This window comes from Epinephelus fuscoguttatus, linkage group LG10 (assembly GCF_011397635.1).
Source record: "Epinephelus fuscoguttatus linkage group LG10, E.fuscoguttatus.final_Chr_v1".
Classification (NCBI taxonomy): Eukaryota; Metazoa; Chordata; class Actinopteri; order Perciformes; family Serranidae; genus Epinephelus; species Epinephelus fuscoguttatus.
In genome coordinates this window covers 29920133-29944035 of record NC_064761.1, presented here as the reverse complement: position 1 = coordinate 29944035, position 23903 = coordinate 29920133, and the positions used below count along the sequence as shown (strand labels likewise).

The following is a 23903-nucleotide window of genomic DNA, read 5'->3' as shown; positions in this document are numbered from 1 at the left end:
GTGATTGGGCTGGTCTGTATCATGCACAAGATTGAGGAAGCGGTCAACGCCAGGGGGACGTGGGTACACTGTGATACCATGCAATATACCATGTGCACGTGCATATAAAGATGATTACACTACTGCCTCTTATGCTTTACAATCCCACTGTACAACACACAGGCTCCTGTGTATGCACGATACCATCAGACCTCTCCCACTATGTTTGAATGTTAGATCATGAGATCATAACTGCATCTACTAATGTAAATAGCTGTTTGGGTGTGTATTTGTATTTATTCTCACAATGTGTGTATGCCATTCATCTTGAATGAATCAACAATGATTAATAAATAATGGTTATGATACAGTGAATATTCAGTATAAAATGTGTGGCGTAGTGAGTATGAGGCACAGGCTGATCTATTATGAAGATGGGGTATTCATGCTGAGGGTTAGAGCTGGGTCAGTCCATCCTCGGTGCTTATCAGTCCAATCTAGGTGACAGGTCAGCGAGGCATCTTCCCCTGGCTGTTGGGTGGATCATCAGATTGTGAAACGCTGGGCTATGACAGCTGTATGGGTCAGTGGCAGGTAAGCATCACATCCACGCCGCCATCATCAACGCTCACATTGTGCTCCTCACGGTCAAAGGCCCTCGCTGCATTTTTCTGCCTTTTCCTTCCTCCAGTATAGAGGACAGGAGGAGGGGGGGACCACCCAGGCACTGTGCCCAGCTGGAATGCACCAATCCTGCTGAGGGAGGTTGAGAAAACCCAGGGTGGGGGCTCCAGACAACAGAGGGGCTGAAAGCTGTGTCAGGGGAGAATGCCCAGGGTGACACAGAGATATGAAGCCCCACTGTATGGAGTGCCTCCTTGCCCCAGCCGTGAACCCTCTCCTGGACCCATCTCATATTCCCCACTATGAAATCAGACCTTGCAGAGCAGAGAGCGCAAGTCAATGGTCAGGAACAATCTAACTGTCTGTCACCGTGGTATGCTACTGCCAACCAGAGCTAAAGAAGTGTGCAGCAGAGTATACCGAGTGTGTGTTTCTTTGAGTCTGCTTTTGTATCTGTGTCTGTATCTGCTCTAAGTGTCTGCTGGCATGCGCATGTGTGCATGCTCATGTGTTAGGAGGAACAACACTCTTTGTTGTTAGGGACTAAAGTATCATAATGTACTTCCTTGTATCTTCAGAGGTAGATGAAGGGAGAGAAGCCAGACTTAAATATCAGGGAAGGAAGCCAAGGTGGTCACCTGCAGGGCTTTTTCCCTTCTTGTGCGCGAGCCTGTGCGCAGTTGGCGCGCGTATACAGTTGCCAGCAGCCGTGGGTGGGATGAGAAAAATAATCAAACCGTGATCATACGGTCACAGCAGGTAGCAATAACCTCATTATTATTCTGACGGTAGCCAAACAGTTTCCTGTCGACAGTGTGGTTATTTATTGCACCCTTCATGCCAACCACAGGCCACAAACCCTCTGTCTTTTAACCGCTATAATTGGCTTCACGCTGTTGCAGCGCCAAGACAGATGCACACGCTTTGCTGAAGATGCTCCATTGGCTATTTCCACCACAAGTCTGGGGGTATACTATTGGCAGACACACAGGGAAGATTCTATACAGTAGTCACACAATAGGAACTCCATACTTAATTCAGACAATAGATTTTCACCTAAATCAGTAGTATAATTTATACATCAGCCCTAATATGAAACATATTCCAAAACTGTGTGAGTTACTGTGGGGGTGGTGAATTGCCCCTTAGTGTGGGATCAGTGCCCAGTGAGACACATTGAGCTGAGGCTGATAATGGATCACCTCCTCCCCAATCAGTGACAGGAGTTTCCTGGCCACTAAATGTGCTAAACTGACACTTCGTGGCAGTTTGGTAATCTCAGAGGGTTTCTGCCACTTCCCCACTTGACCCCACAGTATTGGTTCCTATGGGGGAGGTCAAATGTGGATAAACTGAGCTTCTAGGGAGGGCACCAGCAAGACAGGGTCACCTAATGCTTGACCAAATGACACTGGACATTGACAAAGAATACCCACCTGATCACATAATTTATACACGATACTGGGTGAAACACATGATGAAATAAAATAAATAAAATAAAATAAAAATTAAAAAAATAAATAATAAAAATGAATAATAACTAAATAAAATAATAAAATAAAATAAAATAAGATAAAATAAAATAAAAGGGACCATTCAACAACCATTGATAGTTTATTGACAATCAAGCAATATACAAGAGCAAGCACAAGCTGCACCCAACTTTGTGTTTTTATCAAAATAATTCAAAATGTGCATTATTATCTACATTTTAAGGATTGTCTGAGGAAACCGATATCACTCTTAACGTAAAGCTCTTATTCCACTGTAATCTTCTGGCACCAATTACTACCAAGCTTTGTATAATAACAGCAAGCATTGGGCTTCAGTATGTGAAATGATTTGCTGCAAAACTCAGGTCTCAGATTCAAATGCTGGATTCTCATGCTCCCCCCATGCTGGCGCATACATGACATTCTTTTCTGCAAAAATCAGAAATAAGGATTAAAGATGTGCTGTGAGTGCTACAACATGCTGCATTTGTATGTATCAAACTGTACAGCAGCATTAAAGTAAGTCTTACTTTTTTTCTTTAATCGCATTAAAGCGAACAAAGCCAGTCCAATCAGGACAAGTGGCAAGAGAATGTAGGTTGCTCCTGCACTCGTTGACAGCAGCATGGCATTCCCCACTGGCATATCTCCTACAGGAACACATAAAGATCACACTCAATACAAGTTGTTTTTAATTTGTTGTTTTATCCTAACTGCACATTTCTCGATCGGTCACTCCACCACTTTGGTCCGCACTTTAATATCTCAACAGCTATTGGATGGATTACTATGAAAGTTTTTTTACATAGATTCTCGGTTCCCAGAGCATGATCTCCCTAATGATCTTGGTAATCTCCTGACTTCCCCTGTAGCACAAGCAGCAGGTGAACATTTTCGAAAATTTAACATGCACATGAATTGGCACAAGCTTTGGTACTGACATTCATGGTTCCCACGTGATGTATCCTAATGACTTTGGTGACCCGTAGTGCCACCAAGAGGTTGATATTTGTGGGGTTTTTTTATAAAATGTCTTTACAGCTATAAGATGGATTGCTTAGAAATTTACTACACACATTTATGTCCCCCTCAGGATGGAATCTAATCACGTTGGTGATCATTTAACTTTCTCTCTTGAGCTGTCATGTCAAAATTTCAATATGTCCAATACTTCAGCTCTAGTTTGCGCTGATTAGATATCAAATATTATACCTGCCTAAGATAGCATTGTCATTGTGATCATGTTAGTATGCTGAAAAACCAATTTACCTATGCATATAGGCAGGCTGTCATTCCAAAACCCAGTGGAGGAGCAAGACAGCACATCTGTGCCATTCAGGGAGGATCCTCCTCCACAAGTGAAAAGACACTGGGAGCCAAAGCTGAAATTCCCCAGAGGATGGGAGCAGTTCATAGACAGGGATGAAGACAAGGCACTAATGGCCTCACACTGCACCGCTGAGGTGTGAAAAAGACAGAAATTGAAATTAATGACATTGGATCAGCTGTTTGAGTACCAGATCAGCAAGTAAGTTTAAGGTATTGTGAGCTCTCACGCTGGCAGGTGGGCAGATCTTGACTCCAGTGGCCTGAGGTGTTGCATGTCATAGTTGGTGTTCCTCTCAGCCAGAAGCCCTCATTGCAGTCAAAGTCACAGTGGGAGCCAAAGCTAAAAGAGGAGTATGGGTGGCTGCAGTTCATCCTACCATGTTGTGGAGCCTTGGCCAGCAGGGGGCATGGCTGAGCTGTGGATAACAAAAAATATGACCATCAGTTTCAGACCAAGCAATCCTCATCTCCCTTTAACACACTTACCACTGATTTTAGACATGACAAATAAAAACACAGTTGGTGTGTTGTGATATAAATCAACACAGTGACATCTGTAAACCCACATTCCAAGTCATGAGTGTATGGTAATGTGCACCTAGCAGAAGAGAATACATGTCAAGTGTAACTCTCTGAAATTTTGAATTATTACCCAGACAGTGGGGCATTTTTCTGCTCCACATGCCCAAAGAGGTGCACTCAGTGTCAGCCGTCCCATTCAGTAGAAAACCCTCCTCACAGGTAGACGAGCACTGAGAACCAAAACTGAACTCCCCATGAGGAGCGGAGCAGACTAAGGAGCCATGAGAGGTGGAGTTCAGAGTGGGGCATCTCTTAGCTGGAAGAGAAACAGAGACATAAAGGAGCAAAGCTATTTAAAGAGAAGACAAGAGTCATTGAATCTAAACCATGAAAGAAGAGTTCCTCTGTGGATTATGATCAACAAATAGATGGATTGTTTTTACCCAAGCAACGTGGGATGTCTTTGCTCCATGTGCCAAGAGAGGTGCATTCAGTGTCAGCTGTCCCATTCAGGAGGAAACCCTCCTCACAGGTGGATGTGCATCGAGAACCAAAACTGAACTCTTGATGAGGATCAGAGCAGACTAAGGAGCCATGGGAGGGAGAACTGAGAGCAGGACATTTCTTAGCTGGAGGAGAAGAGAGAGAAGGAGAGGTTTATGATAATAAAATGCAGTCAAGACATCTAAACCAAAACATTAAGAACTTTTGTATGGATTATAATCAGCAGATTATGATACAAATATGTATACCTTACCCAGACAACGTGGGATGTCTGTGCTCCATATGCCCAGAGAGGTGCACTCAGTATTAGCTGTCCCATCCAGTACAAAGCCCTCCTTACATGTCAACGTGCACAGTGAACCAAAACTGAACACCTTGTAAGGATCAGAGCAGATAAAGGAGCCATGAGAGGGAGAGCTCAGAGTGGGACATCTTTTGGCTGGAAGATAAACAGGTAGAGGAAGAGATCAACAAGGTATTTTAGAGCTTTATGAGGTAAATTGATGTTGGAACACTAAACCATGAAATAATTATGGTTTTATAAAACTGGGTTCAGGGACAAAGACCACGTCTTAAACATATCCAATTTCCACTCAAAAGTATTTAAGCACACCTGATCCATTCTCTGTCTCTTCGACACACTTCTCACATCCCACCCGCCCAATCCCTTTGTGCCTCTTACATCTTCTTCTCTGCTCCTTTCTGCGCACAGGAACCAGCAGGGGCTCTACCCAAAGCTGGGGTTACAAAGAGACAACTCTCCCACTCAGTCTCAACTCTCGGGTTCTGCGTTCCTGCCTTCGACCAACAGATTTGTCATTGCCCATTGACCCAGCCTTCATCCCTAAACCATCATCCTTTCATTTCTCACTCTTCATCCTTTGATCCGCATTCTTTCATCTCTAACCCTTCAACCATTCATCCCTCCAACCCTCAACCCTTTGACCATCATCTCTTCATCCCTCATCCATTCAACCCTCATCTCTTCATCCCTAATCCCTTCATCCCTAAACCGCCATCCCTTCATTCCTCACTCTTCATTCTTTGATCCTCATTCTTTCATCCCTAACCCTTCATCCATTCATCCCTCAACCCTTCGACCCTCAACCCTTCAACCCTCATCCCTTATCCATTCAACCCTCAACCATTCATCCCTCCACCTTCATCCCTTCATCCCTCGAACCCCATCCCTTCATTCCTCACTCTTCATCCTTTGATCCTCATTCTTTCATCTCTAACCCTTCATCCGTTTATCCCTCAACCTCATACCTTCGACCCTCAACCCTTCAACCCTCAACCCTTTGACCCTCATCTCTTCATCCCTCATCCATTCAACTCTCATCTCTTCATCCATCATCCATTCGACCCTCGACCTTCATCCCTTTATTCCTCACTCTACATCCTTTGATCCTCCTTCTTTCATCTCTAACCCTTCATCCATTTATCCCTAACTCTTCATCAATTTATCCCTCAACCCTTCAACCCTCATCTCTTCATCCCTCATCCATTCGACCGTTGACCCTCATCCCTTCATTCCTCACTCCTCATCTTTTGACCCTCATTCTTTCATCCCTAGCCCTTCATCCATTTATCCCTCAACCCTCACCCTTATCCTTTCAACCCTCGACCCTCACCCCTTCATCCCTCCACCTTCATTCCTTCATCCCGCACTCTTCATCAAACGACCCTCATCCCTTTATCCTTCATCTCTGACCCTCATCCCATTATTCCTCGACCCTCATCCCTTCATTGTACATCCTATCATACCTTCATCTCTTGATCCTCATCCCTTCATGCTTTCCTCCAAACCCTTAATCCACCAAATGCAATAAACCATTATTATTACTATGTTTATCTTATTGGCATGGTCTTTGTTAGTGAATGAGCTCTTATGTTGATTATAGTCAACAGATTATGGTCCAGAGATTGTTTTTACCCAGACAACGTGGGATGTCCGTGCTCCATGTGCCAAGAGAAGTACACTCTGTGTCAGCCGTCCCATTCAGGAGGAAACCCTCCTCACAGGTTGACGTGCAGTGAGAACCAAAGCTGAACTCTTCGTGGGGATCAGAGCAGACCAATGAGCCATGGGAGGGAGGGCTCAGAGCAGGACACCTCATGGCTGGGGAGAGAGAAAGCAATGAAATATGTTAGAATTTTATTTGGCAAAATGATACCAGAAAGAAATCACAGATCATGATACAGTCACAGACATAATTCATTTACTCACCCAAGCAATGTGGTACGTCTACACTCCACCTGCCCAGGGAGGTGCACTCAGTGCTGGCTGTCCCATTCAATAGAAAGCCTTCGTCACATGTTGTCGTGCACAGAGAACCAAAACTGAATAGACCATTTGGGTCAGAACAGGACAGGGAGCCATGAGGTGGATTTATTGGATTACATTTCTTAGCTTGGAGTAAAACAGAGACAAGGGAGAGATGAATTACACAATATAAAGTACAAAAAATTAGCAATGAGAACACGCTTATCATCTATAGTCATACCCTGGCAAAGAGGAAGTGCATGACTCCAGTTGCCCTGTGCAGAACATTTTGTAATGGTTGTGCCAATCAGATCAAATCCCTCTTCACATTGCAGCGTACATGTTGACCCAAAGCTGTATGTCCCCAGAGGGTCCTGACATTGCATGGAGGCATGGGGCGGAGCCGTTAAACTGTTGCACTGTACCACTAGAGAAGAAGAAACACAATCACTCATCAGAGCTGCGTACAAATTTGAAAGTTATTAGGAAGCTTGTGTTGCTTTCAGGCAGCCCTGACATAATTTCCCTGACCCACCTGTGCATGTAGGTGTAGGGTTGCTCCATTGTCCCGAGGCCAGACAGGTGAATGTGTTGTCCCCGGTCAGGTAGCGGCCTTCCTGGCAGGTGAAGTTACACCGTGAGCCAAAGGAGAAAGGCTCCACAGCGTCCACACATGTCACATTGCCCGTGACAGGGAAGAAAATGGGGGAGCACTTTTTTACTGCGGTGGGATGTAGATATAAATCACACACAGTCAGTCCACTCAATGGAAATCAATGTTCCTAAAGAAATACGTCAGTTTGAATGACTGTGCATTATGACTCCGCTTTTATAAACATAGCATGAGCATGACATAATACTGACAAAATTTACAGTCAAGGGAAACAGTAACTTTCCACCCACATTAGACCACAATGTTGTTTTCCCAATGCAGACATAAATGAGTGTGGAGTCAAGTGATAACAAATGTGACCTGAAGCTGGTCTGCCGTGCAGTCTGGACAGGATGCGATTACATATTTTGGTCAGCTAAGTATTGGTTAAAAGGGGCCCAGGCCATTAATCTATTAACAGAGGCTGAGTATTTCAAAAAGGGAAGTCACATTAAAAGTGGCAGTAGCAGTGACTTTCACAAAAAATGTGGATAAAATGTCATCATTATTAAAGTTAGATTATACATTTTCAATTAGGTTAAGGTAATGATACAGTTTAAAGCATGATTGGGTCTAATTATATAGTCAAAGGTAATGACAGTCACTTTACTTGTACATGTTGGGACACTGGCTGTCCACTTGCCGGTGTGGTCACAACGTATCTGGTCCACTCCACTGTGCTCATAGCCTTCATCACACCTGACCTCACAGGTGGAGTTGTAGCTGTAAGGTGCAATGGGGTGGTTGCAGATCAAACTACCTGCGCTGATGCTGGTGTGGTTCAGAGCTGGACACTGTTCAGCTAAGACAGGCAGTGAGAAATATTTTCCTTATAACGTTCATACCTGAAATAATAATTCTTTTTGCCACTGTTGATATCCAGTTGACATACCTTGACACAGAGGGACGGGGTGGTTCCAACGTCCACTGGCTTGGCATAACAGTTGTGGCATGCCGACCAACTGAAAGCCAAGTTCACAGTGGAAACGGCAGGAAGAGTTGAACCGACTGGACCCGTGGGGATGGAAACAGTAGTGAGAACCTTGTTCTGGATCCAGCAAGGGTTCGCATGAGATTGCTGAAGAGAAAACAAACCAAAATATATTTAGCTCATCACAGAACAAGCTCGTGGCCAGTTTAAAGGAGCAGTGCGTACGAGTTAGTGGTGAGGATTGCGGAGGACCAGCTCCCTATGTCGATAAACAGCTCATTTTAAGCTAATTAAAACCAGACATTACTTATTTTCAGGTGATTATAAACAAAAGAAAACCTTCTTTTTTGCATTATATTCAATTTCTGTCAATATATTCCCCTAAATCCTACACACTAGACCTTTAAACATATTACGATAGCGTTTGCTCACCCTCTTCACAGCGTGATCCCAGAAAACCAGGATGGCACAGGCAGGTATAGTTCCCTATAGTCTCCACACAGTCTGCATTGGCACTGCAGGAATCCTGTGTACAGGAGGCTACATACACACCGGGACAGAGCTCACATGTTATAATAAGTCTACAGGAGTCGGGTAATGTTTTAATCAAACACACAATAAGGGTTTTACCACTGTAGCAGATGGTTCCTTTCCTCTTGAGACAGTTCTCATTGTTCCACTTGGCCATGTCTTGCCGCCTCTTAATGTAAATCTCCACGCAGTCCTGCTCTGCTATGTCATCTGGCTCCTCTGGTGCCCAGTTCTCAACTTCTTTGGGCACCTTTTCATCGTTTTCTTTCCAGATCCACTCTCCATCCTTCTTGCCTATGCCTATCCAGTAGTATCTTGAATGATATGGCACCAGATTGTTGATAAAGTCATTCTCTTCCTTGTTACGGATGGGCACCATGTCTGTGAAGTGCCGCTGGCACCACTGGCGGGCTTCAAGCCATCTACGGTTTGGACTGATGCTGTAGCTGTAGGTCCATGCCTGTGCTCCTCCACCGCTGCTCAGGTCTAAGATTAGGTTAATGCACACAATGATGAGACAAAACTTGAACTGGTAAAGCAAAAAAAAACAAAACAAAAAAAAAGTCTGAAAGAGTTCATTGCCTGTAAGATTATGCAGACCTACCTCTGGCTAATGCAATCAATGCAGCTATCAGCACCATGTGATGCAGGCTTTGTCTACCAACTGATCCTTGAGACATCTGAAATAAAAAGAGAATTTATTTCCCATAATTGCATATGAGCGTGAAAGTACAACACTTGCAGCAATATTTAAGAGCTCTTACCATTTGGTCCGTCTTCAGCTACTGAGTGTTGCCAATGTGTTTACTCCACCTTGCTGACAATTGATGGCAAAGTGGCATTAATTGTCCTTCAGAGAATGAGTCAACGACCAGTTTTGTAATATCACTTATGCAGTAACTTCCTGTCAGGAAGGACACCACTCTACCACCCATTATTGTCTGGGAACACAAACGCACAGACCCAGATGCATACACAAACACAGACATTCACTAATACTCATTAAAACTTGACTTAAAACATTTTAGATTCAATTTATTTTATTATATTTAGATACCACAGAAATGCAACTCCAGTGTTATTAAATGCATGCTTTGAGTTCACATATGCATGATTATAATAAGCTATCGCATACCAGAGGTGGGACTGAGTCAATAATTTGCATGTTGCAAGTAAGTCTCAAGTCTTTGCACTCAAGTCACAAACAAGTCCTAAACAGCTTATTATGCTCTCTTCGCCAAATTTAATGCTGTTTAAACAACAGAGCAATAATAGAATTGCTTTACAAAAAACACAAGGGGCTTTTAAAATGTGTTTTCATTTGTTAAACGAAGTGCGACTTAACTTAATCAGAAAAAAGCAATACTGACTTTCATATAGCACTATTAAGCAGTGTCACAACACAATGAATTTTGTATGTTTTTGTCCTGTGTTGCTTTATTTACCTCATCTCATATTGGAAAAATGTCTATAACTTGCTCTTCAAATGTGTATAATGGCTTGGGTACGGTATCAAGTATTTTCAAGTCAAACAGCTCGAGTCCAAGTGAAGTCACAAATCATCGGCGTGAAAGTCCAAGTCCAGTTGTACATCGAGTTGTGCAAGTTTAAAGTCACCAGAATTGTGACTCGATACTGACTTGAGTCCAAGTCATGCAACTCAAGTCCACACCTCTGTCACATACACATACATTGGCTACACACGTTATATGGATGCATATATCCAAATGAAGCTTTAACACACAGTATATAAGACAAAACACTTAGCTAACTGATAATCCTGGCAAACAACCTGTGCAGCCAGTGACTGTTTAGGTTGATTTATTAGCAGTCTACTAAGATTAATACAAGTAACTGCATATGGGTCATTCTAGATATATTTTAAAAAGATGTATAAATGAGGTCCCAGCTGTTCTTCATCCTTGTCCCTCACTGAATGGACTTGTCACCTCTTCAGACTGCCTGTGAGGGAGAACCAGATTAACAATAAAGAGACACTTTCTGACTGATTTACCAAACTGAATCATAGTTACACTTAAGTAAACATTTTAGCATTTTAGGTAGCAGAAGAAATGAAAAGTAACATTTGGGTTAATCAACTTCTCAAGAAATAGGTGGAGTTGCTTTGGACTGGTACATTTCAACACTGACCTTACTTGGGCAAGTTTCTTTCCTGTGAGAAATTAACAGAAAACAGATTACTATTGAGGTCTGTTGCAATAACATGCATCTCTTTTTCTAGTATGATTGAGAAACTGACTTCTTCTGCGTTTCATCCAGCAAAAACAGATGCAGCTGAGGGCTGAGAGGGCTCCACACCCAGTGACAGCAAACAGGGCCTGTTTATAGCCTGAGAAAATAAAACACAGTCATTTTATCCTGTGTTGTACGATACTTGATAATGTGATATTTTTTTTAAAAAACAATTTATTACCACAACTATCACTGCTGCTGTTCCCTTGTGATTTATTAGAAGCAGGAGAAACAACATAACCAGTGCAAAGAATGGTCGGCCCTGGTTTTGGTGGATTTATCCTTTATTAAGAAAATAATTCAAGCTTATATAACTTTGAATAATTACTTGCACAAACAGGTCTTGGGCCACTCCAGACCCCGGTGACCCCACAGGTAACAGCCGGTGAGCCTACCATCCGGAAGCCTGAGTAGCATTTAAACTGACATGTGGAGTTGAATGTCAGGTTTCCTCCCAAGCAGCTATGGTATCCGTTATCGGGCTGAGGCAGAGGGGGGCACTCCACGGCTAGGGGCACACACAGGGTAAAGGCCATCAATGATGCAGTTATGTAACAGTTTCACACCAGCTTTCTACTATGAAAATAATTTTTAGAGCAGGAGCATGCTGATGCAAGTATTTTGATCAGTATTTTGAATGTGATCTTCAGCCTGGCCTCAGGAAACAGAGGAAACAGATGCAGAGGCTGGTGATGCCCATATTAAAATTCTGTCGAAGAATAATTGTGATGTTCTGAAGAAGTGCCGCTTGAGACAGCGAACAATACAGAGGATATTCTGAGGAAGGAGATAGTGAAAAGTTCATACATCTGAATGTCAGCAATCAGTTATAAATACTACATCTTAAACTGCTAACCGAGGGAGCTTTCAAATGTGCCTCCGCAAACATACACATATAAGGCTAAAGGGGACAAGAGCACCTCAGACTGACATTCTAACATGATATTGGTGTCTTGTGTTTACAGAAAGAATCAACAACATTAAAGGAGCTATATGTAAGAAATCTAAAGCAAATAGTCCTAAAATCCTCCTAATATGTCACAGAGACGAAGGAATAATGTTCATATAACATACTGATCTCACCGACAACAATAGTACAGCCAGAATATTCGCATTTAAAAAAAAATTTTACGGTCCGCAAATCATGTTTATGTTTTGAATTTGTGTTTTGGCCTGTTGCGCCACCCACCGCCATCCACCAGTCACGCAGTCAGTAGAATCTCAGCATCAGTTACAGTTTCGACTGAGCTACAGCAGCACGGCAAGCAGCGTTAGCAGTGTCCCGGTACATAGCATTAGCAGTCTCCTCAGCTGTATCCCGGCAGCAACGTTAGCAGGAGAGAAGCCGGACTTGCTCAAACAGTCCGCTGGAAAACCGAAGATCAAGGACGCGGTGATGCGGCCCTGCCACAGCAGCCGCCCGTGGGCAAACAAATCAGTCTCCAGCGTGCCGCTGTCCAGCAACCTCGAATCTGTAGGTGAGGGGGGGGCGGACACGACTCGCGGCAGTATTTTGAATTTGAGTGCAGTAACCGTTTTGGCCACATTCTTACATACAGCGCCTTTAAGTCCCTTCTGTTGAACTTAAGCCTGCAATAACTGGCTTATGTCCACTTGGAGGCAGTGGAAACAAGATGTGAACTCAGAACTCATTCATTCATTCATCTTCTAACCGCTTCATCCTCTTGAGGGTCGCGGGAGGGCTGGAGCCTATCCCAGCTGACATCGGGCGAGAGGCAGGGACCGGCAACCCTCTTGCTGTGAGGCGAGAGTGCTAACCACCACACCACCGTGTGGTGTGAATATTTGATAGAAACAACAAAAATGTTTCTGGATTCAGCCATATTTACATTCGAAACATGACTGCAGCAGTAACATACAATTACAGAACTCACCTGATTCAGGCTGTGTCTCACTGGAAGTCGTGAGGTAGTGAGGTGGTGTGCTGAATCCAGCCGTGCTGCTGCTTGTTGCCTGACTCGTAGCTGTATTAAAACATACAGCACATCCATACTGTTACACCACTGCTTTAAGGTTGTTGTGTCATTCTACTTCATACAAAGTAGGCACTGTACAGATAAACTTTATTTTCTTTGACCTACATTTACTGTAATTAGTAACAAGGTTAAACTGGAACATGCAGTAGTAATAATAATGACATTATAATAATAATAATATCAATAACAACAACAAAAATAATGATAAAAATGACAACATAGCAGTGTATCAGAGACCACAAATAATTGGCTAAACTTTCAGAAAGTGGAGGAGATGTCAGAGAAGGCCCCTCTGCAGCAGCTTCTTGGGGCTTCTTGTTCAAATATTTTGTCAGTACATCTGGACAGATGTAGAGTAGATTTACCTTTTACTGTACAGTACAAGCAAAACATGTAGCTGCAGCAGACAGACTACTACTTGCACCAGTGATGTGTTCAACATAACATAAACTATTATCTAGTTGTGATTATGCATTGCTAAAATAAAAGAGGTTGCACTACAATTATATAGTCACACATAAGTTTTACAGTTGTCCCTATTTGTTATCGAGTAGTAGTTCACCAGATAAAAACAGCAATAAACCAGCTCAGCAGCTTAACTCAATCCTTGGCAGCGATCACATCATTATCTACAGTAGAATTATTAGGCTACTTTGCTTTATTTCATCTTCGCAAGCTGCTAGCTAGTACAAATGAAAAGAAGTCAAACTGCATTTTTTAATGTTATAAAAGACGACATACTTCGATACTGGACCTCCGCCTCCTCTTTCCTCCGCTTTCTGTATGTCGCACCTGAGGGCTTGGAGGTGATGATAACCCAATAATTCGACAAATTATGACCTCTTGTTGTCTGTCAGTCACAACCGCTACCTACCTGAGATGGGCACAGATAACTCGACCCACCCCCCTCGCCAACAGTGACGTGAGTGAGCACGGTGCAGGACAGGTTCAGGGCCAGGTCAAATAATGACAACAACAGGGGGGTTGTTGTTGTTTACTTTTTCTTTATTTACTCTTTTTTTCAAGACAGAGCATGAGGAAAGAGCGCCAGCCGGGGCTGCAAATTATTACTATTATTATTATTTTTTTTTTTTTTTTTTTTTGAGGGCTTGCAGCTGTGCCCCCGCCAGCATGTGGCGCCCTAGATGGCCCTATGCCAAGAGCCGGCCCTGCATAAGAGCATGGGGGAACAGCAGGTTTGGGTGATAATGGACAGTTTGCTAAACCCCTCCCCTGGAAAGCCATCATCCATATAGTTTATCAACTATAAATTGACATGGTTGCACCTTAAGGCCCAAACACACCAAACCAACATCAAAGAGTTAGTGACAATACAGGCATTTCCTCACATCACCTGTGTCTCAGCCGAAAACTTGCACCTGAACACATTGCAAAGACCACAACCAACAGCTAACTAGCATTTAGCTCTGCGCCTGCGTGAGAGGAAATAACTCCCCATACCAGCAGGTGCCTTTAGTCTGTACTTGTCATTTAAAAAGGGAAACTGGAAGACCAATACGACAGATGTAAGGTGCTAGTTAGCCAGTTAGCACATTAACAATACAACCCGATGTTGATAGAACAAAGCATATTTACCTTGCACCAACGAACAGTTATACAAACAATTACAAACCATTTCTGCTGAGGAGTTCAATGGTGAAAAAACGTACCTAGTATAACAAGTTAGTTTAAGGTCATGCCCTCTTGACTTTAGCCATTTATTTGCTTTCCACTGTTTTGTTTCTCTCCGTCCCAATCAGAGTGATTTTTCTTACTGTTGGACTGCACCTGCTCTGACGCCAATTTAACAGGCTGAATCGGCCAGAATAAAGTTGGCAAAGGCCGACAAGGGTCGTCACTGCAAAAACCAGGCCAGAAGACGCTCAACAATGTCTTAACAATGACTGAGAGTCGACTGTTCGCGTTTTGTACAATTAGCATCCATTGTTTCCATAAATAACCAAGAATTTTTGGTGCTGAATTACTTTTATGCAGTTTGCAACATATGGACTTGAACAATTACAGCGACCAAAAACTGTTTCAGCGCACATAGACATGTGAGAATTCTTTAAAGATAAACTTAAAAAAGTGAACCTATCCTTTAAATAAACACCTACTGTGATAATTGGTGACTTCGTCCCCGTTTGCTGACTCCTCTTCTGTTTGGCACATGTCTCCCTTATAGCCAGGGTCACAGAGGCAGGTTATGTTGTTTATGGTCTCCTGGCATCGTCCTCTGCCACATATTGTTGCATTACATTGGGCTGTTAAAGAAAAAGAGCAACACTAAAACAACCTGTACTGCTTTAGAAACTGAAACAAACCTTCATTCAGCTTTTCATACCTTTATAACAAACGGCAAATTTCCTATTGGCGCATTTCTCATCATTCCACTTCCCTCGGTTTGGTCCCCTGTTCACGTAGATCTCGACACAAAACTCTGTGCTGTGGTTGTTGTTGGGCTCGTTTGCTGCCCACGAGTGTTCACCAATCCACGTGCTGTTATTCCCAATCCAGGTCCAAGTTTCATTCAAGTGTTTTTTAGTGATTCCAATCCAATAGTATGGAGCCTTATTTCTGTTTGGCAGCATGGACACCAAATAGTCATTCTCTTCCTGGTTTTGGATGACCACCATGTCTGTGTAAGTTTTTTGGCAATAGTCTCGGGCACTGTACCAGCTCATGGTCCCAGGGGAGTGATGATATGTCCAGCCCAAGGAAGTCTCAGTAAGGGAGCAACCTGATGTACAATTTGAACGATAAAAGTTAAGGACAAGTCTTTTGTCATCCAATTTGAAAGATTTCATGCACACTATATAAACTATACATTTTGCTTTAGAGTTAAAAATAATACTCACCAAGGAGGAGGATTAGTATCCAAATCATTTCAATGAGTGCACTCAAAATACCAGTTTTCTGTCCAAACAAAAGAATAATCAGAAGCCAAAATAGTAATGATCATGAAAAATGCCAAAATTAAAACTTCTTTACTTGCTTACGCAGTAGGTAAAGGTTAAACTGCTTGAAATAAGCTTGCTACTTAAGTTAAATCCTTGTTTTCTAACTGTATCAAATATAAAACCTTATACCACAGCAGTGCAGCAAGTGAATGTTAGTTTGCTGCAAGCCCGGAGAAATGTTAGGCTTTTATATTGCTCTAAGGCATTATCACAGAATACCTGGATGTTTGTTTGACAGAGTGAATGCATGTGATGAATGAATGAGTGACTTATTGACCTGTTACACCTGAACAGTCGTTTTGGGAAATGCCCCTTGTTTCTGGTAAATGCAGGCTTGCTAATTCATAAAAAGGAGGAAACGCAAACAATGCAAAAATGTTTCACATGAAAGTAAAGCCCAGTGCAGATCACCACTGAATCTTGGTGCCAACACACAGTAATATTTCCCTCATAAAAGGAGATTTTAAAATGCAGAATCTTGCCAATTCGTGCAATTAAAGCTACAGTTGGTCATGAAAAATACATCATGAAAATAACTTTATGTCATATCTGCTGAAACTGCCACTACATTAACAAAGTGTTTTATGAGAGAAAAAAATATCATGTCCCTCCTCCTCCTATTGCCTCTAATGGCATTTGCTACTGAAAGAGATACTCTCAAACCAGTGCAACTGGGCTGGACAGACACAAAAAAAGGTTCACAGGCTGAAATCAATGCAAAAAAAAGTCAATTTATTTAGAACATCCTTGCACAAAAAGAATGGTGCACAAAGTGCAAAAAATAATAATAAAAAGTAAATAAAAAGCAATTTCAGTCCTTGACTTTTTTTGTGCAAGGATGTCCTAAATTTCAGAATTTTTTGCACTGATCTCAGCCTGTGAACCTTTTTAGTGGCTGTCCAGCTTAGTTGCACTGGTGTGTGGGAATCTTCTCTGCCATCCTTTCTTGGTTGTCTACTGTACTGACGCACGTTTTGTTGCCCTAAGTAAGCGCGGTTTCACAGCAGCCCTACGAATTTGCTACTGTGAACAAATAATCAGAGCCTATCAGAGCTGAGGGGTGTCTGATGCAGCTGTCAATCATATCAAGCGCTGTTCCTGAACTGCGGTCAAATTGTCAAAGCAGCAAGTGCTGATCAAATACGAATTAAGATTCTAAAACGCTAATTCTTCTGTGGGTTTTCAAACTCATACCTGCAGCTCTCTATGCCATTTTAAGCAATACAAGGAGGCAGAGTAATATGATTTCTTTTTTTCACAGATCATCTGTATCTAACACATTGTCATCCTCGACCTCAACATTTGGTCATTGACTTTCCACGTCCAGATACGATGTGAAAGGTACCCTGGGTGTGTTAATGGTCGACGTTCTGAGATGCCATGTCAAGTTCTGCCTGTTGCTCTTCAGTTTTCACAGGAAATTTACCATTTACATACAGTCTCTTTCAAAATAAACACACTACGTCGGTACAACAATGCGAACTGACATTTTTTAACTCCAGCAACTAACGCACGTGGTTGGGTTTAGGCAGCATAAACACATAGTTAGGTTTAGTTAAAAAGAACAGAGTTTGGCTTTAGAATCTTACAGGACGCGAACACCGCTGTCCCGGATGAAAGTCGGTGTTTGCTCGACCCATCCACCACCCAACCAGCAAACTCAGACTTTCGCTGTCTTAACTTTGGTTCTTGTTCCGCCACATTTGCCCCTTGACGGTGCCGTGCGTCATTAAACTATAACAGCAACCAGCTGCGCATTATGCCGACATTCAAGGACAGCTTTTTTTGACCAGGTTGATGTATCATGTACTGCTGTGTGGATATAGTGACAGTTCCAGCAAATATGACACAAAGGTAGGTTTTTCTTACAATTTTCACAGGTTTACAAGACTGGTCAATAAGTGAAAAGAGAGAAGCACGGCACTTAAACAACATGAAAGTCAATCTAGTGAAACACATACACGGGTCAGATTCCCGTAATGTCCCATTTCAGGCATATGTCCAGTTAGTTCAGTTCCAAATTGTATTTAACTCCGAGATTTTCCAATGGTCTCTTCCATTTCTGCTGAAAATTATGAATCCTCCCATTTATGTAATGTCGCAATTTTTCAAGAGTCACGACCTCGGGTATCAGAGATTTCCACGTAAGAACAGAGAGAGGGTCATCTCCTACCCACTTCACCATGATTGCTTTCCTTGCCAGCATTAAGAGTGATTGAATCACTTCCTCATGTTGTTAAAGAAAACTGGGGACATTTCCAAGAAAACATAAAAGTGCGATTTGCTGACACCTGTTGTCCTATTGCAATACTAATGTTTGCACATATTGCCCTCCAGAATACCTGAACTGTATTGCATTCCCACAGGCAATGCAACCTAGTGCCTGCACGACTTTTACATTTGGGACAATTTGGTGTAACTCAGTGGGGTTTTTTGTTAGAGCTCTTAAATTTTGATACAAGGTACCCATATTTGTCTGCTATAAATAACACACACTTTGACCTCTACTACACCATCACAGATTATGGAAATTAATGTCAAATACAAAGAGGTATATTGTTACAATGTACCCCAGTACCGGGGTGAGTTGTAACACTAGCTGGGGATGGATGTAACAATTAAATTATTGTGCTTAAAAAAGATTCACAGTAGGCTAAATGTATTCAAACACTTTAATGAACAATAAAGAAGGAACAATAAACTTGTAAGAATACAATAATTATAATATTAAAATAAATAGAAATATATAACATAAATACAAAAATAAGTACGATAAAATAAATAAAATCAAGAATAATAAAGTATTAGCCTGTGTGTGTGTGTGTGTGTGTGTGTGTGTGTGTGTGTGTGTGTGTGTGTGTGCGCGCGCGTTGTAGCCTGAATGAGGTTGACATTTGAACAGCATTTTAACAGTTGAACAATAAACACTTTCGAAGAGTTACAACCCTCCCCATGCCTAGCAGCCATGAAAGAGCTAACTTTTTAGCATTTAGCTTCAAAGCTAGCACTAATGAAACACATCAAATTAAACTAGAGAAACTACTACTTGAACCTATCTAAATGAAGCAATTGTACGTACAACACAATGGAAACTATGCAAAAAACAACTGAGATGAAAAAGTTTGGTTTCTCACCTGAAAAACTGTTTTTTGTTTATTGAGTGGATGAGTCTCTTAAAGGTGGGTTTTATAAAGCTTACCTACTACAGCTTTAATTATATGTTCTTGGACACTTTGGCTGTTTTGCTTCTGTGATATATTCCTGACTACAAACTCTTGCCTACTGTACATAGCACCATGGAGGGAAGCCTTGTCACTAGAATGTGTTTTTCAGTATCCTAGAAGACAGGTTTTAGTGACACTGCTTCTCTGCACCCTGACATGTTGAAAATCCAAGTTTTAAAATAAGCACATTACAGAGAAACAGAGTGCCCACACTGTCAGACGCTCCCTCAGTCTGATGGAAGCTATCAGATCTATTTCTGGTTCTGCCGAAGTGCTGACATATAGAGGACTGAATTTGGTAGAACAAACAATGGTGATGATGTGTAAAACAGATTACCACAGCAATATAGCTCTTCCTGCCGTGCTTACCTCTCATGTTATTCAACTATTCATCTCTGCCCCGTCCATTGTAAAGGAGGTGACAGAAAGAGACAAGAGGTCTGGGTTGTTTGGAAAAAGTTCTTCCTGGAACTCTGTAAAAACACACAATGTCCTGCAATGTCAGGATAAATGTCACTGTTCAAAGTGTGGGAAAATGTTGGTGTTGTGTATGGAGTTGATGGCTTGACCTTCGGAACATCTATCAATGTAATGACATGGCCGACATATTTTATTTTATTTTTTTTTTTTTTGAAACTGACAGCTGGTCATGATATTGAAAGATGCATTAAAAAAGCCCAAAAGCAAATGATAAGTTTGACCTTTTATTGTGAATAAAAAATAGCACTGCTTTAAACATACAGAAATATAAATGAGCTTTTCAAATACAACGACCGTCTGGTAAATAAATAGTACATAAATACTTTAATATTGTGAAATTATTCACAGTTCTGCAGTGACATGGCGATCCACCCACAATGTAACATTTACAGTAACATGAAGAGAGCCACATTTCCAGAATGTTCATGAAGCTGTAGAACAACATGTTCAATAGAAAACTCCCCTTGGGAGGAAATACATGTCTGACCATGGCAGAGCAAATCACGACATTAAAGGAAACATAATACAACAAATGCAAAGGTGGGGAAACCTTTTCTATCACCATACATAGCTCTGACATATTTAACATGTATTATATCAATGTAAATTATTCTTACAGTTCACATTAATATGACTGACACACATCCAAGTATTTTACAGATATATACAATTGTCCTTTGATGTTGAATATGTGTTTTATATGAGGCTGTCAACGCTGTTTTTGTAGGACTGTGGAGGGTCTTCTATCTCAGAGGTGCTGTTAGAAAACACAGAAGAAGGAAATGAGCACTGCAATTCAACAAACTTGCTTTTTTTAAAAAAAAAAAAAGAAAAGAAAAGAAAAAAGAGTGTATGCTTTGATAGAGGTGAATGTTTATCTCACCTGTTCAGCTCAAACTTGGTGGCTTTCTTCTTCAGTCGTTTCAGGATCCACATAGCCACAGACAGACCAGATAGCAGAGCGCCTCCAGCTACCCCAACAGAAGCGATGGCAGCAGTCTGAGTTGAGAGAGCTGTGGAAAAATGACCAATTTAATATTTGATCTCTTTAACTCTTATTCTGGTATTCTTATATGGTTCTTATGTTAAAATTTCTTCTAACATTTGTTGCCTCTCTCTTTTACCTTTGCAGGTGGGTATCTCTCCAGTCCAATTGCCATGGCGATCACAGGTCAGCAGCTCATGTCCGATTAATGAGTAATCTTGATTGCATGCGAAGGAGCACTGTGAGTTGTACACTGATTCACTGTTTGAGCAGTTGATATGACCGTTTTCAGGCGCCTCGAGCAGTGGGCATCTCACCGCTGTGTGGGAGAAGACAGCAAAAATTTAGATGGTAACCTTCACATATTCATAAAGGAGATCTCACTGTAGCTTATGTATGCACTTTTAGCAGGCATTACAAATAGCGCAGGCAAAATGGGTACATGTGTATACCTGTGCAGTTCGGTGGTGTGGAGGTCCACTGGCCAGGATTTGCACAGTCCATGCTGAGTGCACCTTGCAGCTCATGACCTTCGTCGCAGCTGAAAGTGCACACCATACCAAGTGGATGTTGAGTCACAGAAGAAACAGGTGAAGACGGAGAGGGGCTGCAGCTGATCTGGACATTTGTGGGGATCTCAGGAACAGGACATCCAGTTGCTAAAAAGGAAAAATCAAGATGATGACATGTCATGGCATAGAACAAAATTAGAAAACAAAAACTGTAAAAACTGTAGCAAACTAGAGCAGAGATTTATGTGAACGTAAGCTACCATACCTTTGCAGGTAGGTATGGCTTCACTCCACTGTCCATCCTCAGAGCACTGAGTGGTGTGTGCTCCCCGCAGTTCGAAGCCTTCTTCACAGCTGAACCTGCAGGTGGAGTCTGGCCGCAGGTCAGACAAAGGTTGGCTGCAAAGGGTGATGAGGTGAGCTTCTCCCTCTGGATTCTGGCAAGTGATGGCTACACAGGAAAAGCAAAAAAAAAAAGAAGGTATAATTAGTATGTTTGTAACAAAGGCACAAACAAGAAAGCTAATCTTAATCATCTGAAGGTGGTTTGGATTAAATATTAAGTGTGCCCTCACCTTCACAACGAGGCATCCTCTGACTCCACTCAGCTGCTGACGTGCAGGTCACCTCGCTCGGTCCCACCAGGTGGTAGCCGGGGTTGCAGCTGAAGCTGCAGGTGTTTTCGTAGCTGAACATCCTATCTACATCATCTCCACACCTGACAACACCATTGTCCAGCTCCTGGAGATCAGGGCACTGCACAGCTGCAAAATAGAGGGGGAACCAAACAGGTCAACAGGAGCTTTTTCAAAAACATCATACAGCTTCTTCCTCGTAATAATAGACTTAAATACAAAATATCATCGATATAATGTGAAGTATAAAATCCAGCCAGGTAAGAACATAAAAATTCGGGCGTACCAACACATGATGGCTGTGAGGCGTTCCAAAATCCTGACGCTTCACATTGCAGAGTGTTAGATGGAGAACCAGCCAGTACGTAGCCTTCATCACAGGTAAACACACAGGTGGACTGGAAGCTGGAGGGACCCAGAGGATCGGAGCACTTCATGGATCCTCTTGCTGGGCTGGACAGCTCCGGACACTGGACCACTGTGGACGACAGGACCATCAACAACACATTACAACAGGCTCCATCACTGTGATAATAAAACTCTGTTGCTTCGAATATGATTACTTGAGATCACAATAACATTGGTCAGTATCACACTACTTCATTTACTTTTTTTGGTAGCTTTGTGATACTCACATTCACATGTAGGAGGCTGCTCTGACCACTGTTTGGAGGCAGTGCATATCAGAGGTCTTGACATACTCAGCTGGTATCCTTCCTCACAGGCGTACTGGCACGAGGAGTCGTAGGAGAAGTCTCCGTACTTGTGAGTGCATTCTACACTTCCTTTATTCGGAACGGTCACTTCATCTTCGTTACACTTAACAACTGCCAACAAAGAAAGCAAAACATAATCAGATATGAGATCCTGGCTGAAAGTGACTTAAACTTTAAAACTTTTAAAGTAGTGTTTTCTTACCTTGCTCACACTGCTCTCCATAAAAGCCTTCAAAGCACTCACACTTGTGGCTGTTGATGGTTTCCACACACTCTCCGTAAAGGCATGAGTCGTTCTTACAGGCAGCTGGAGGAAGAAGAAGTATTTTTATATAGCTTGCATAAAATAGAACTATTTATCTGAGCTTTTAATTTTAAATCATGATCATTTAATAATTTAAAACAGCTAAATCAATAGATTCCCTAATAATGAACTAAACCAAGGCAGTTAAAATGAGCAGCTCTTGCATCCTAACTCTTGCTCACCTGCGTAGCACAGAGCGGTCTTCAGCTTCCCGCACCGCTCATCATTCCATTTGCCGGCTTGTGCACTCCTTTTAATGTACATCTCCACGCAGTCCTCATTCAACCCTGTATTGTGTCCACTCTTGCCATTGTTTGGTTCACCAATTGCCCAGTTGGTTGCTTCTGCTGTCAGAGCCTTGTTTGTTCCTACCCAGGTCCAGACATCATTGATCTTGCGGATCCCAATCCAGTAGTAGGTGGATTTCTTGGGCAGCCAGCTATCGAGATGCTTGATCTCCTCCTGGTTCTGGATGGCCACCATGTCTGTGTAGTGCTCCCGGCACCAGTCTCTAGCTTGCTGCCAGTTCATGTAGTTGTCAGAGTAGAAGTAGGACCAGCCATCTACTGTCGTCCACATGCACACCACTGAGGATGGAGGGCAGAGACAACACATTAGGTTATAAGGTAATGTGGATTCATTTGAAAAAGTAATACACAGAAGAAAAGTGAAGTCAAAAATGGGACGCTAAAGATTCAGTCTGCATTAGATTTACATACTTGAGCATAGAAAGGTCAAGCTGATCCATGAGGTCTTAGATCCACGGGTCTGAAGTAATCCTAAAAACAACTCCTGTAAAGTAAAGTAAAAAAGAGATCAATTAGTTATATCATAAATGCATCACTGATTAAGAGAACTGTGTTTAAATTATTACCTCTACACTTACCATTTTAACTGGTATGTGTAATAACCTGCAGTGGACTCTTAGTATGTCTTTGGTCTCAACTCTTCTGAGGAGGAGATCACTCTGAGCTTGATGTGCTGAGGAGCCGGCGTTTATATGCTG

The 23903-nt window shown here is 42.1% G+C and overlaps 2 protein-coding genes across 3 annotated transcripts; both read right to left on the bottom strand.

Moving 5' to 3' along the window:
- Window positions 1-2210: 2210 nt before the first annotated feature.
- Window positions 2211-23903, bottom strand: LOC125896246 (uncharacterized). Its single transcript, XM_049588657.1, has 29 exons — window positions 23784-23903; window positions 23617-23689; window positions 23080-23484; window positions 22796-22900; window positions 22513-22704; window positions 22164-22355; window positions 21818-22006; window positions 21508-21693; window positions 21183-21389; window positions 20870-21049; window positions 20629-20758; window positions 20460-20502; window positions 12980-13069; window positions 9436-9511; window positions 8931-9317; window positions 8733-8840; window positions 8262-8447; window positions 7980-8171; window positions 7253-7438; window positions 6959-7144; window positions 6682-6864; window positions 6388-6573; window positions 4705-4890; window positions 4391-4576; window positions 4078-4263; window positions 3653-3841; window positions 3366-3554; window positions 2627-2746; window positions 2211-2525 (listed from the first exon to the last, which is right to left on the bottom strand). Exons 1-29 carry the CDS (start codon window positions 23784-23786, stop codon window positions 2458-2460), a joined length of 4809 nt encoding a protein of 1602 aa, XP_049444614.1. The 5' UTR covers window positions 23787-23903; the 3' UTR covers window positions 2211-2457.
- LOC125896044 (P-selectin-like) lies at window positions 9895-16185 on the bottom strand. Of its 2 annotated transcripts, none has more exons than XM_049588350.1 (8): window positions 15940-16185; window positions 15426-15821; window positions 15199-15345; window positions 12980-13069; window positions 11413-11592; window positions 11092-11181; window positions 10983-11004; window positions 9895-10793 (listed from the first exon to the last, which is right to left on the bottom strand). In XM_049588350.1, the coding sequence occupies exons 1-8, from the start codon at window positions 15965-15967 to the stop codon at window positions 10748-10750; spliced, it is 999 nt and encodes a 332-aa protein (XP_049444307.1). In that variant the 5' UTR covers window positions 15968-16185; the 3' UTR covers window positions 9895-10747. The 2 variants fall into 2 exon arrangements, with proteins under 2 accessions (XP_049444307.1, XP_049444309.1); XM_049588352.1 differs by having other exon boundaries at window positions 9895-10789.

What these genes read in the sequence shown, in the direction of transcription:
- LOC125896044 (XM_049588350.1), bottom strand. Translation starts at nt 15,967, where the DNA reads ATGATTTGGATACTAATCCTCCTCCTTG. An exon ending in GATACTAATCCTCCTCCTTG is followed by an intron (nt 15,822 to 15,939) that starts GTGAGTATTATT and finishes ATTGTACATCAG; the next exon opens with GTTGCTCCCTTACTGAGACT. An exon ending in AAGAAACTTGCCCAAGTAAG is followed by an intron (nt 10,794 to 10,982) that starts GTCAGTGTTGAA and finishes TCTCCCTCACAG; the next exon opens with GCAGTCTGAAGAGGTGACAA.
- LOC125896246 (XM_049588657.1), bottom strand. An exon ending in CACAGTCCTACAAAAACAGC is followed by an intron (nt 13,070 to 20,459) that starts GTTGACAGCCTC and finishes GTTTTAATACAG; the next exon opens with CTACGAGTCAGGCAACAAGC. An exon ending in AATGCGATTAAAGAAAAAAA is followed by an intron (nt 2,526 to 2,626) that starts GTAAGACTTACT and finishes TGATTTTTGCAG; the next exon opens with AAAAGAATGTCATGTATGCG.